This window comes from Quercus suber, unplaced genomic scaffold, assembly GCF_002906115.3.
Source record: "Quercus suber isolate HL8 unplaced genomic scaffold, Cork oak 2.0 scaffold_24, whole genome shotgun sequence".
In the NCBI taxonomy this organism is placed as follows: Eukaryota; Viridiplantae; Streptophyta; class Magnoliopsida; order Fagales; family Fagaceae; genus Quercus; species Quercus suber.
The window spans coordinates 1,603,734-1,619,005 of NW_027069489.1; the positions used below are offsets into that span (position 1 = coordinate 1,603,734).

At 34.0% G+C, this 15,272-nt stretch overlaps 1 protein-coding gene across 1 annotated transcript; it reads right to left on the reverse strand.

The window, feature by feature from the left end:
- Window positions 1-2,706: 2,706 nt before the first annotated feature.
- On the reverse strand, window positions 2,707-6,644 carry LOC111989249 (tricyclene synthase EBOS, chloroplastic). The gene is made up of 7 exons (XM_065766325.1): window positions 6,289-6,644; window positions 5,517-5,784; window positions 4,683-5,055; window positions 4,330-4,548; window positions 4,107-4,245; window positions 3,447-3,695; window positions 2,707-3,316 (listed from the first exon to the last, which is right to left on the reverse strand). Exons 1-7 carry the CDS (start codon window positions 6,517-6,519, stop codon window positions 3,020-3,022), a joined length of 1,776 nt encoding a protein of 591 aa, XP_065622397.1. The 5' UTR covers window positions 6,520-6,644; the 3' UTR covers window positions 2,707-3,019.
- Between the last annotated feature and the right edge of the window lie 8,628 nt (window positions 6,645-15,272).

A 15,272-nucleotide genomic window follows, 5' to 3' on the forward strand; every position in this document is an offset into this window, starting at 1 on the left:
TTTAGCTCCCTAGCTCATGGAGTGGCTTGAACAACATACTTAATGTTCTTGGGAATCTCAAATGAAAGACAGCCCCAATCCCAGGCGCCATCTTTGAGAATATCATGAATCCACAGCTACTGATCCTCCAAAGATAGTGGGCCTTGAATCATTTGGCAGATTGGGCCTTCAAATGTCCAGGTGTCAAACCAGAAACTGAGGTTGCTATTTCTACCAACCACCCACTTAATACCCCGATTAAATGTGTCTGCCCCCTTCTTCATTGCTGCCCAAACTCGAGAGTAGGGGAGTTTGTTTGCATTTCTAGATTGAAGTCTCCGATTATCACCTGGATCATTGCAGAACAAACTGTTTTTGTTTTTATTTTTCACTTGAAACCAATCTGAAATTATTTTTATAAATTCATTCTTTTGTTTTCTATCTCAGAAATAGATATGAAATTCTTTTTTATAAAATTCATTCTTTTGTCTTCTGTCCCAAAAACACATCTGAAATTATTTTCATAAAATTCATTCTTTTATTTTCTATCTCAAAAACAGATCTGAAATTCTTTTTATGAAATTCTTTTCTTTTTCTTTTTTTTTTCTATCTCAAAAACATATCTGAAATTATTTTTATAAAACTCATTCTTTCTTGCATCATAAAACTAGATCTGTATTTTCTATTAAAAATATAATTCATAGTTTTTCATTATAAAATCAGATCTGAGATTTTCTATCATGCACTCATCGTATTCTCATAACAAAATAAATAAAACGATTTTCTTTTTTTGCATGGAGCAAGATGTAGATCTAGGATTTTTGAATGACATTTAATCATAGATCTAGGAAAACTAACACAACATATTGCATTTCATAATTTGTTGCATGTCATTAGTCAATATATAAGCGTTCCTTGATGCAAATATTTTTTTTATCATTTTATTTACAACACTAAATACTTTTAACGAATATTTTTGTTGTTGATATAATTTAGAAAAAAATTATATTATAATATATCATTTTGTGTTGTTGTCAGGTTCTAGTTTATTTGGAAAACAATATGATATGGTCTAGACAATATATTGTCTAGACTATATATTGACGAAAATGATCTTTGTATAGTATCCTTTACTGTTTCTAAATATTTTGTTTAACAAATTAGCAAAAAATTATTATGTCTTTGTTATATAATGTTCTTAGATGTTTGAGTAATTTTTTTTTAGTGTTTATGAATATCATCATCTCATTAGTGTATCGTTTAAGATTTTTTAAGAATTTTTAAGAAAACAAATTCAATTTTGTGTTTAAAATTATTTATTTATCCATTTATTTTTCACATGTTGAATTAGATGTTAGATTAGATTATAACCAGCACTTTTGCCTAGAGACAATGGCATATTTCTGTTGCATTATTTATTAAAAAAATTTTGAATTTTATTATGCATTGGATATTTTGATTGATTACTTCATATTTGATATATTTTACATATTCAAGAGAAGGAGTTTTACCTTAATGTAAGTTTTATTTTTCTCTTTCTTTTTTATTTTGAATTACATATATATTTTTTTGAATTGTAGTTTTGCTATTTTTATTAATTTTCTAGATATGTTTTTCGACGTTTTTTATTATACAGTAGAAAAAATTGAGTTTGAGAAAGTTTGTTTAAGAGTAAAACAATAATTTCAAAATTTTATATACTTTTTAATGATACACAAAATGTTAGGAATAATTTTTATTAAAAAATTAATATTTTTGCTAACTTACCCTTTGAACTCTTAAAAAAAAAATTGTATTGTTTTTATTTTGGTCCTACATAAATTATATATATTACATTTATAATTATCCCTATAATAAATAAAAAAATAATTATAACATACATTACTATGCATTAAATTAGGCCAAATTGTAAAAAAATAAATAAATATTTAATAAAACCACTCTAAAAATATTTTCACACATAACCTACGGGTAGGCAACTAATAATCAATAAAAAATTATATTTACCATTATTTCATATTAAAAAACCATAACTCTCAAATTTTCACCACTTAAATAACCACTATTGTAAAAACTATAAACTTACTCATTAAATAATTCCACTAATACAAAATTCATACATATAAACACATAAATATCACTTCCAAAATTTATAAATCACATAAATATCATTATCAAAGCTTAGATTAAAATAACCTCAAGCAACAATATAAAACTCACCAAAAAAATTAGAAACTTTTACCTCAAATAAAATATGTGAAGGTGTTTAGAGATTTTTAAGAATTTTACAGTTGCCGGAAAAATGAGGGTAAAAATGGTGGTATGGAGTGGCACCGATGGAAGAGTGTGAGGGAGTAAGAAGAGTATTTGAGAGAAAAAGAAAGAGAAGAAAAGAGAGAGAAGTGAGATGGCCGGCCCAGAGGGAAAGAGTGAGATATTTTGAGAGAAAAGGAGTGATGAGGAATTAAGGGGTAAGTGAGGCTCACGTGTGGCTACATAAAAAATCTGATCTTATTATTTAGTTCTTAGTTTCTAGAATTTTCATTTCAAGTAGAAATACCAACTAGGAAAAAAGATTTTTTTTTTTTTTTTTTTAGAAATAGGAAAAAAGAATTTAGATACAAAGAGCTAGATACCATTATCCCATCATTCAGGATATTTTATTATTAAATTACAAATTAATACCATTATCCCAGCATAAGATTTTAAATTATGTGAGACTAAATGGAAACTAAATCCTTAGCATTCATCAATCTAGGCCACATTCATCAATCTAGTAGTTTAAATGTCTTCTCCATTTATTGCGTAGGCCACATTGCTTAGCACTTGGCAATAATCAAACTTAATCAATTTGAAGCATGAACCCCGGATACTTTGTCCTTATTTATTTAACTTCTCAACATAAAGAACAAATATTAAAACCCACACTCCATCCACCGCACCCTCTAGCACCCATTTCGTAGCCACTATTGACTTGGGCCGATCGATAAGTTTACAATTTTTATCTTAAGCTCAGACATAGGCCACACATATTTTATCTCTAAATAAGTGAAACAGGTTCTATCATCAATGATAACACTCGGTTCTTCGCTCTCTCATCTGGGGCCCCATGCCCATCTCCGTACTGGTATGTGCATTGGGCAATCCGAGCAAGGTTGATTGCTATTTCCACAAACGGTTCTCCAAATGAAGAATCAACTACTCGCTCTTCATTTATCTTTTTCCAAGTTCTGTCAACCATATTTCTGATGTCTTTGCAAGCACGTTTCTCTGAAAGACTAGTTTCACGCATGTAGCAATGGATTGCATTTGCAGTTTTACCAGTCTCTAACTCTGCCTGTTTTTCAAACAAACGACAAAATATATTAATGTAAAGTAATCTTACCAACCATGATATAGATTTTAAAATCCAGTTTAGCACAAAAAAGAACAACATGGGGGTGGTTAAAAAAAAATAGAATTAATACCGCGGAAGTACTCAAATCATTGGAGAGTCGAAAAATCTTGGATGGCAAACGTATGAGATCGTGGTATTTTTCTAGGTCCCCAAGTGCTTGCTTTGTGACAGTTTGGTTCAATAAAACATAAGTATGAACTAGTATGACAACCCCAGATACTGATACCCATGCATTGTCAAGATAGTCCCTGAATGTTGGCATATCTTTGTTGTAACTCCACTTTGCTTCTTGTAGGAAAGCTTTTAACATATCAGCCCACTAAAGTAAAACATACAAGATACATGCATTAGATACCTCCACTTGCTATTTATATGTTAACAGAAAGTAATTATTAACATGTGTCCTTGGACAACTACTGAGGTTTCAATATATGTATATATTAAAATACCTTTCTTTTATGAAATCGAGAAAATGTAATTAGCAAGTGCATGCGTGTGTTATAAAAGCATAAATAAGACCACAAAAAAGTTGAGAATTGTGGCAAAAATTGTAAATTTTTTTTGTGATCCTAGCATTTTTTTTAAATTACTACAAGGTTGTAGTAGGATTGCAACATATTGCATTAACGGCTTTGTTATCAAATAAACTAGTACACCCATTAACTATAAAAGAAAACCTACATGCTATTTATTCATTAAAAGAAACGATTAAATGGCTACATATATCTACCGCTTTTGTTAGGTATGGAAGGCTGTCTTCTTCATTCTCCTTAAGATTGTCATATGCCATCTCATTAACTGTGTTATAGAGAGCTAGGAAGCTCAATTTCATACAGTTAGGAAGATTTTTCACCGCACTGATATCCCATCTGAAAAAATCATTAAGAATTCAAATTAAAGCTATGACTTGCTATTATAAAAATTGGAAAGTTGAAGAGTTGGTTAGTATAAACCTTTCAACGGCATCAGTAAATAGCTCCAGTTCATCCAGAGTACCATAAACATCATAGACATCATCAATGGCGGTTATAAGAGAAGTCACTTTCGTTAACCCTTTACGAAGATGACCGAATTGAGGTTCGTAGGCCATTCCAACGGTCCAAAAGAAGCATTCCATCAGTCTATCTCTACTGAAGCTCAACTTGTTTGCTAGACCCATACCCTTCCACCACCTAAATGCATGTGGGAAACAAAATTAATTAGTTCCCACTTAACATGCAATCATTTTTTTTCTTTTTTTTGGTAACGTTATTTAGCAAAAGCCCGCCTAATCGATCACATATAAATACATTGAGAATTATCTTACCTCGACATTTCTTGAAGCTCAGTTTGATGTACTGATTGCACAATGTTAAAATCCAACTTGGCAAGTTCAAGTAGAACACCATTGGCATCCTCCCTCTTACTATATGCCTCAATATACCATCGAGATTCCAGCCTTAGCATTCTATGGTGCAATGGAACCTCCAACGCGTGACTAATTTGTTCTGCGATGCTTTTACTTACATCCCGTTTGAGGTCCTTGAGATGCATTCTTGTGAATGCCAGGGCCTCATCCAAGAGGTTTTCTCCTTCAAAAGCAAGATACGAGGCTTCATATAGACTGAGCATTCCTTTAACATCCTTTCTGAGGAATTCCTTGAAATTGCCACTATCGTCCTTGAATCTGTTGAATACATCTGGGCTCCATACAAACATTATCCAATAAAATTATGAGGTTATGAGGTTGACACGAGATGAAAAATGCTATAGATATTACAAAATTTACCATGGTAAAAATTACAAATTAATATGATAATAAATACCATTGGTGGATTTTAACAATATAATAAATGTATGTCCCATTTTTTTTTTTAATTATGATTGATGATTGCATTACTTTGTAAAACTTTTACTTTATAAAATGTAGTAAAAATTATAAATTGATATGAAAATAAATATAATGGGAAAATTATAATAATATAATATATGTATGTCCCAATTACATTTTCTATGATTGATGATTGCATTACTTTGGAAAAAAAAAAATTATGCAGTAAAATTTGTATTACCGTAATATATATCACAAAATCTAGAAATCATGAGGACCATATATTGAAAAGAACCCATGATGTCCCAGAAGGTAGATATTTAATTATACCTTGAGAAACCTCATAGCCGTGTTGTCTGAGGAGCCTAAAGCTGAGAGCAGTAGTATGCAGACTCTTCTCTACTCTCTCGTTACAAACTTTTGAAGATGCAAACTTTACAAGGGCTCTTGCTATGTCCTTCTCAAAGCGGTGCCCCAAACCTAATCGTTGAACATCATCAACTAGTTCAAGTGTTTCCACTAAGTCCGCATTTTCATTATTAATCATACTCCTCACATCTTCTTCCACTTTCTTTACCCTATCTTCGTATGGTTCATCCTGCAAGGTCACAACATGATTATAGGAGAAATATAGTGTAACACTTTACACTTATTGACTACTTCATGGGTTATAGCAAAATATGACAAAAATGCCAACAACCTTGTGGCTCAAAGACACTACCCAATGTCTCCCATGGTGAATTTGGGTTCCAACCCTTTATTCCCCACTTATTGTAAGGAAAAAAAAAAGATATACAGCTGTTAATTAAGGATAATGATTCTCCCACACAAATCATATCACATTTTCATACTGTTTAACCATGGGTATCACCTTTTTGACATTTTAAAATGTGTATATCGCGTGTACAATCGTGGATATTGTGTGTACAAGTGTGCATAAATATTTAATTGAACTGTTAAATATGGTTCGTCTGGTACGTTATTAATTAGCAGTTAACAAACTTCTTATTATTAATCATAGTTAACAAACTTTCTTTGCTTTTCAAAGAAGAGAAATGAAGGGGGGAGAGGTGACACAAAGGAGTTAAAGAGATGTAGTCACCACAAAATCACTCTTTAAGGACTGCACAAAGTCATAACTCCAACTGCTTGGCTGGTAATTGGCGGATTGTCTTTTATCTTGGACATGTGAAGTTGGTGCACTTGCCAAGCATCGGAATTGGTGGTGGTGGTGGTGGTGGTGCATAAGAAGAGATTTTTTCGTGGCATATTTTGGTAAGTCATGTGTGAAGGAGCACAAATGGTACAAAGGGAAGTGATGGATTAGTGCCATTCCACTTATAGCTTCTTTTTTTGAGGAATTCCACTTATAGCAGCTAACTTATATGTTCGTGATTTCTACACCGACACATGAAAGCTATATATAGAACTTCAATACTTCGCAAAACGTGGATCGCATGGTGAGGGGCCGAGGCTGCGGGGGCCGCAAACAGTCAAATTTGAAGAATAGTCCTCATATCATATATAAGAAATACACGTTAAAATTATTTCTTTGTGAGTTTCAAAAAAAAAAAAAAAATTATTTCTTTGTGAAAAATATGAATTAAAGAGACTAAACTTCCCATCTTACTCCATATATTTTGTTACTACTCTACATAACATAATACGTTGGTGTTCTTGTCAAAAATAAATAATAATAATACATGTTGCCATGCATGTTGGTGTAATTTAATTAAAAACATATAAAATTATAGTAATAATTTTTTTGTTATAAAATATATTATGAAACATTTAATATAGCACATTTAGACAAATAGTTGTCACAAAATTTTTGTATCACATTAACCCAAGTATCTTGAGATTAATTTATCCATTATCTTGTTAATTAAGTCGTCAATATTATTTGTAATTGGTAGGTTTAGTACATTGAATGCAGTCATTTCTCTTAAAAGCAATGTCCCCATATGAACCCACTTATCACCTCTCCACCAACCACAACTCGCCACATGGGCGAGTTGTGGCATTTGTTGTGCCAAAATGTGTGGCACTATACTTATTCCAGTTCTTTGGGACACTGAGATGTAGCAGGTGAGGTCACTTTCTGTGTTCACAATCACATTAAAAAAATGTTGAAAAGTGAAGTCACTGGCCAACTGGCGTATATGATTAATTTGCTTAAAAGAAGACAAATATCATATATGTTTAACCCTATACTTACATAGACATTGTTGCAAAACTGTCGAGAAGCGTCATGGGAAGACACTGACAGCACAAAAATAAAACATGGAACGCATGGACTTTCACGTGGATAGAAGACTGAGAAGAAACGAAAATTGTCTGAAATGTATTCCTTTCATAATTTTCAATTGAATATATATCTATTTCCTGCATGATTCATATTAAATATGATACTTTATTTTAGATAAAATAAATATATTTTATTAATTTAAACTGAAAAGGGGACTCAAAGAAATCAAAATTTATCCTTTTTATTTCATTTTATACATGATTATGTGTTTGTTTTATGTTATAGTTAATGATTATTACCTCTTTTATAACGGAAATTTCAATAAATAATTATAAATAATATTTTTTATATATCAATGTCTTCCACAAAAGGAAAAACAAAAATAGGAAAATAAAGAAGTAAGAATCTTAATTGAATGAATATATATATATATATACACATTAACTTTTTAAAAATTATTAAATTATTATAATAGGAGCTAAAGTTCTTTATATAAAAAACTATTATTCTTCACTAAATTTAATTTATAAGCGATAAGATTTAGAATCAATTATGCAGTAAATTTCAAATTTTGGTATTGTTTTTAAGTTAAAATCTAAAATTTTAGATGATTAACGTTTAACAACATAATTTTAAAATTAATTACAATTTAATTATTTTAAATATAACAAAAAGTCACTTAAATTGTAATTAAAGATTTTCAGCTACTAAAATCCATTATATGAGAATTATAAATAAAAGTTTGACTATAAAAAAAAAATAAATAAAAAATATGGTTTAATAATAAATAAATAAAGGCAGTGTAAGAGCATTAGCATCTCCTATCTAAGAGCATTTTAGCATAAATACACCAAATAACTACTGCATCAAGAAATGTCAAAAGAGAGTATTGCAAAAATATTTAGAATTGTGCTACAGTACAATTCTAAAGGTAGAATTGTACTGTAGCACAATTCTAAAACTTATAATATTTCTTTATTCCAGATTTTCTGACTTTCTCTCTCACTTTGTTTCTCTTCTCATTCCTCTCTCCACAACGGTGTTTCTCTCTCTCATCACATCTCTCTCTCACGGTGGGCTATTCTGGCGTGGGTCGTGGGTCCGGCGTGGAGGTGAGACTGGGAAGTCAGATCGGCGTGGTATGGTGGCGATTTCTGGGTATTTTTGGGTACGTTTTCTGAGTTCATGGGTATGCGGCGGCATGGTATGGTGGTTTGCGGCGACATGTTCATGGGTTTCCGATGTGGTTTGCAGCAGCGAGATCGGTTTGTAGCTGGGTGTGTAAATTTTGACTTGATTTTTTTTTTGTGGGTCATCTTTTGGATTCGGAATTTGCTATTGGTTTGATTTGATTTTGGGATGAATTTTTTTTGTGGGTTCATGGTGGTGGAGTTGGGGGTTGCCGTCGTGGTGGTGGAAGGGGGTGGGGTTTTTATTATGGGTTATAAGTGGGTTCATGGTGGTGAACGGGTTTTTGGTTGTTGATGGGTTGAGGTGCTAATGGGTTTTTGATGGGTTGAGGTGCTAATGCGTTTTTGGTTGTGCCGTGGCTGTGGTTGTTAATGGTGGTAATGGGTTTTTGTTCATGGTGGTGTCGTGGGTTCCTGATGGCCGTGGCTGTGGTGCTAATGGGTTTTTGTTCATGGTGGTGTCGTGGCTGTGGTTGTTGATGGGTTGAGGTGCTAATGGGTTTTTGGTGTCGTGGTTGTGGTTGTTGATGGCTTGTGTGTTGCTAGAGGTTGAGGGAGAAGCAGAGGAAGAAAAAAGACGGTTGAAAAGCTCAAGAAATAGGAGTCTGAAAAAAAAATGACAATTGAAATAAATAATAATAAAAAGTTTTAAAAAAAAAATATTTTAATAAAAATAGAGTTTTGGGATGTGGAGGTATTGTAAAATGGGATGGTACAATAGAATTGTGGGTTTTTAGAATTGTAAAATAGAATAGCATTAGCATTTCCCAATGCTAATGCTCTAATAGATAAATTGCGTGTGTCTGCACATGCATGGTAACATATGCATCTTTGTTATAAAATTTGAGCTCTAAACTTAAGGCCTAACTCTATTACTAGGGTGGATATCGATGTTCAAAAATGGGTCAATAAAAACAAGAAAAAAATAAAATAATTTCTTATTTTTAACACCAAAATGTGTTTGGTAAAAACACAAAATTTAGCTATAAAATTGGTTGTAATCTAAAACTACTACTTAATATCATTTTATTGGAGGTGAATTTTAACAAATCTACCATTAGATTATATCTTTTTCTTATATCCTTCATGCTTACAAAATTTCTAAAAAATTAAAGATCAATAATTATGTCATTAATAAATTATTTAAATTGCAAGTTTTTGTAATTTAAAATTATGCAACAAATATAAACTTATAGATCATATAGTAAATAATATCCAATTAACACAAAATTTGACATGTGTATTAAGAGCGTAAAGAACATGCAATTTAAGAGTTAAATTTTCAAAATATGTAGCAATGTTTATTTTATTGAGTAAGGTTGTAACCTTAAACTACAACCAATTTTATAAGTAAACTTTGTCCTTGGTAAAATGCAATTCAATATTGTTACTGTGGGGTCAATTTTTGTGGCCCAAGCCCAAAAGATCTGGAGTCTGAGCCCAATGAACCCAAGACAATGAATTTGTTGAGAGTGGGTAAAAGAGCTGGGCTGGATAAGAATTAAACAACGGCTAGCATGGGATTCAAAGATAAATAAACATAAAAGCACTCATAAAGCCTGACTGAATAAACGTCCGAAGAGGTAGTTCATAAATTATAATCTTATTTTTGAACTCTAACAATCTTTTGTACTACAATTTCCCTTCTTTTTCTCCCTCCCTCTTTTTTCTCCTCTTCTTATGGGGATCTTTCACATTATATAGTGCCTTTTGGATCATTTTGATCATACACTTATTAGTCATCTGAGCATCTACTTGAGTATATATCCCATTAGACCTCTTCTTTGATTCTCTGTGAGTGGTGGTGGTTAAGAATGCACTATTCAGGGGTCTTCTCCACATTAATGCGGCTAGAAAAATTGCTACAGTGCATTTAATGTGGTGATAACAGCTTTTCCTCCAGATATTTATCCGTTCTTATCATCTCCATACATGCTTGAAGTTTATCCTTATTATTGGAACCGTCATGAAGGCCACTTGAACCACCCAGGTACTTGCTTGATCGAGAACCACCGTATCTGAGGAGATTATACTCTTCAGACCACTGACGCTCTCTTCAGACTATACTCTTCGCTCATTTCCAGGTATATTTTGCCCACTTAGGTCCTTTCTCAATCACTTTCTCCTCTTCAAACACGCCCTAGTCTTCGATTAAGGCCTTAGGCCCATTACATAACTCTGGACTTTTACCCCCCCAGTTACTTATTAAAAAAAGGCACAAATTTTTTTTTTTTTAAATAGTACGATGAAAATTATCACAATTGTTTAGTTCTTAGTTTTTGTGCTAAAAAAACACTTTTTATTCCACCAAATTATTTATTTGAATGTTTCTAGGAAACCAAGTCTTCCGAATTGATAAATAATTTATAACTTAAAAACTCATGACCCTTTTTTGTTCATTGTCAATGTCAACATTTATATAAGGGAGACTTCCAAATAAATAAAGATAAAAAAAATAATAATAATCCCTAAAATCTATCAATAAAACTAATCCTCCCCATCAAAAAATAAAAATAAAACTAATCCCCATCCAAAACTAATCTAACTCAAAAAGGCCCAAAACCGGTGAAAATCGGTCAACAACCGGAAAAAACACGGGTTAAACCGAGAATTTGGAAAAAAAGGGTTCGCTCTTAGTTCGGTTTTTAAAACCATGGTTGTCGATCATGCTTATAAAAACAAATAATAAGAAGACAACCTACCAAGTCTACTTATAGTAGTAGACTTGTGGTGGACAGGTCTTCGTCAGTTTTCTTTGCTTCCATACCAGCATGGACTTACCAAGTCTTTGTCCAGCGGCCGTGCAGGGCCAAATAAAAATATCTTGAATAAATAATTTTCTATTGATTATTTCGAAGGAACCAATATATAAGTATATTATAAAAAAATTAATTTGTAAAATAATTTTGTGACTTTAAGATTTTTCATTTATTAAACATTTTAGGCCTTAGGTCCTGGGCCTTTTTCCGCTAATGAAGCGATAGTACCCCTGTACTTCATAAAAATGAGGTCTTACCCAATGCAGCTGGGTTCAAAGTAAACGTTTTATGGAATATGAGTAATTTTTCAAAAGGAATTTCCTAGAAAACCATCTCATTTCTCGTGTATGGTGCCTTGAAATTGAGCTGGGAAACGTTCTCTGGTGTTGAGTATGCACAAAAAATTTATAAGACTCAATTGAATAAAAATAAAGTTAAAGGCTTGAAATAAATTTCAGTCATACTTAAAATGTACAATTTTCATTTTAGCCTAAATATAAATAACCTTATAATTTTTTTTATAGAAATTATATAATTTTAAAAAATGTGCTTAAGGATATATGGATTTTAATTGAGATTTAAGGTGAAGTAAGTCGTGTGTGAACACGCAAGCATGTATGCATGTATGCATGTGCATGTGGCCATGGGTGCACTCGTGCGCATGTGTTTGTGTGTGCAAGAGCATGCACACGTGTGGGTGTGCCAAATATTACAAAAAAAGTAAAAGGTACAAAATTTTATTGGTGTGTATTGAGTGAGTTTCCTATACATTAAAGCACTGAACTAAACAACATGAAAATTGAATAGAAATCCTCTATACCATTTTTTATGTTTCACTTTATGTTCTACTAATCACAACTTGTCATATATTTGTTTAACTTTCCTTATAAAATAGCCAAAGTTTAAAATGGAAAAAAATAACATATGGCAAATTATGATTAGTAGAACATAAAGTGGAACACAAAATGTGATACAAAGGATTTGTATCTATGAAAATTCTAGTACCTTTTTCAGTTTGGATACCTCTCCAATTTATATATAAAGGCTTTCTCAGTGTTTCTTAGGGCTTATGATCATGCATTTAGTGATAAAATCTTGCATTTATTAGCTCAAAATATTGTTGCCAGCCAAGATTCAAGCAAAAGATAGTCACGAGGAAACCCGATTCCAGAGCAAAGGCTCTGTGTGTTAAAATTTGCAAAAAAAAAAAAAAAAAAAAAAAAAAAAAAAAATAGTCGCAAGGAAATCAAATTCCAAAGTTTAGGGAGAGGAACACTTCGCATTTCTTTAGATTCCTCAGCTCCGCCATATCTCGAGGAAGAAGCAGTGCCTGCTTAACCAAGCCAACCACGTAGCCAACCTTTCCCAGCTGAAATTCTTTGATGGAGGAGTCAAAGGGAAAAGGAGCCCCATCAAGTACCAGCAAACGGCTCCAAGCAAGGACTTTAGGTCACCAATCAGCAACAACGTTGGAGCCCGTACCCTTAGTGGCACTCTTTTTCTATTAGGCCCTAATGGCCTTGGACCCCTTGGAAGGCTCTTGCCCCACTAGGGATTGGATCTCCCCCTATTTTGAGATCTCTCTGCCAAACCTTTTCTCTCTCTTTCTCTTCTTCTCCCCGGGCTCAGTAGGAGAAGACCGAGCTGGAATAGGGGTAGGAGGTCTCAAATCTACCGGGACTTCAGGTGTGGCACCCCCGGCGTGGGATTCCAACAAGGCCAACAAATTGAGAGTCTTCTTTTGGATGACCATTCATTCTGGTATGTCTGTGATCCCTTGGTTGGTGCTGACTTGCGCTGTGGCCCGAGGTTTAGAGCTAGCCTAGAGTGCTCAGTCAGATCAGGTTGGTTGAAAACCTTGAAGTACTCTTCAAGGTCAACAAAGGAGGGCTCTCATGCTGTCTCTTCTTCTTCTTCCTCAGAGGATATATGTTTCCTTCTCGACTTGGATGAGATCAGTGACCTGCTGGGCAATAAGTTCAACCGCTTGAGTCCCTTTAGGCAGAGGACTAGTGAGAATCCCTTCAACAACTACATCTATCCTTGCTAACGTGCTTCAAGGATTGAAAGCAAGTTTCAATAGGGGTATAACCGAGGATTACGTGGGTTGCTCGAAGTTGACTGTCCTTGTGGAGAAAGATCTCGAATTTCAAGATCCTATTAAGGTCCTTGAAATTCACTTGTTGCGGTTCCTAGTGGTGAAATGTTTATCTACAAGAAGTTTAAGAAGGAAAAGTTAAGAGTTGGGCATATAAGTTTGTAAAAATTAAAAAGTCAAAAACAAGAGAACGGGTTCTCTATAAGCTAAGGGGGAGCTGACCTTTCGGGCCTATAATCACCACACCTAGCTCCCCATCCTTCGTGGGACAGTGTAGCCCATTATGCCAATCTCCCGAAACGATCAAATAATCCTCGTCAATGCCTTTGTTGGTCTCGGGAAGACAAGAGATTAGCCTAACTGCGAGAACCCTAGTCTTAAGGTAATACCCCGTTTCCTTGCTATTTTGACAACTATATACCCAGTTGACATCATGATGAGATAGTTTGACACCCATCTACACTACCCAATATCTAAAAGAGGTTTGGGGAGTACTGGGTGGGGCAAAGTCTATAAAGGATTAGGAAATCCTTCGTTACCATACCCATAGGGATCTCCATCCCATAAAGGCAATCATAGGGATGACCACAGCTCTAGTTGGTCTCTTGGTGTACCACTCCCCTAAATGACAATGTTCTATCTCGACCCCAGCGGGAATATTGTATCTAGCCTTGAAGGTTTCCCTATCTTAGGGGCGCTCACTAGGCTAGCAAACCTACTCATCCTAAGGGGGACAAAATTGAAGGAAAAAGGGAACTCTGTCCTAAGTATGAACTTGAGGTAACTTACGAGTACAGAAAGTTGGGCTCCTCGGGCAGACTCTTTGAGGGACAGGTCATTTTTTCTAAAGTAAGAAAAATTATCTCCACACTCCTTTATATAAGGGTAAAAAGAGAGTGATAGTTTTCCCGCCCATTAATTTGGGAAAATCTTAACCGTTGGATCTCCATCGCACCGTACAACATGGAGGAAACGTAACCACTTGCTGCATTAATTGCAGCGTTGAGAATATCAAAGCGTTAGAAACATGAATGGGACAGGTGAAAAGACGCTCCTTCATGGGAACGCATCTAGAACGTGACAACCTTCCTGCCACTTACCAAAACTGCACTCCCCTGAATAGCAAAAAAAGTGGAGTTTTAGGGGGCTATTGTGGGAGGGTGAGAGGCTTGAAGAAGGAATATTGCCAAATTGATCCGACCCAAGGAGAATGTGAGCCTGACTTCTCATTAGCTTCGGCCTAGCACAATGACGATAACCCCAGATATTGAAACCAAGTAAGCGGCCTGCCAAGGAGCCCGAGGAGCGAACACTCCTCGGAAGACTGTAGATAAGCCACCTGGGCTAGAAGACTGAAGACCAAGGAAAGAAGTAGAGACATACAAGTAAAGAAATAGGGGAAGTTTCAAAGTAAAGTACCCATCATCTCTGTATTCAATGCACTGCACCAACTCAACTCGCCGCATTAATGGTAGGGTAACCACTGAATAGTACCCTCACAGTTTGTAGCACATTCTACCACCTCCAACAATACCCTAATGGGATAAGCATCCAAGTGAAGATTAGTAGTTGTCCAAGTAGAGGGCTGAGATGCACTTCAAGTAGCTATTTAAATAAAAGAGACTCCTCCAAAAAGGGGAACGAAGGAATTAGAAGGAAAAATATAAAGTGTAACCAAGAACTTTATAACTGAGAAAGTGATATCATACAAGTTAAGGCTTCTTGGACCATCCCAAGGAAGAACTTATACCAACATCTTAGTTATTTTTCATTATCTTTTCCCATGAAGTT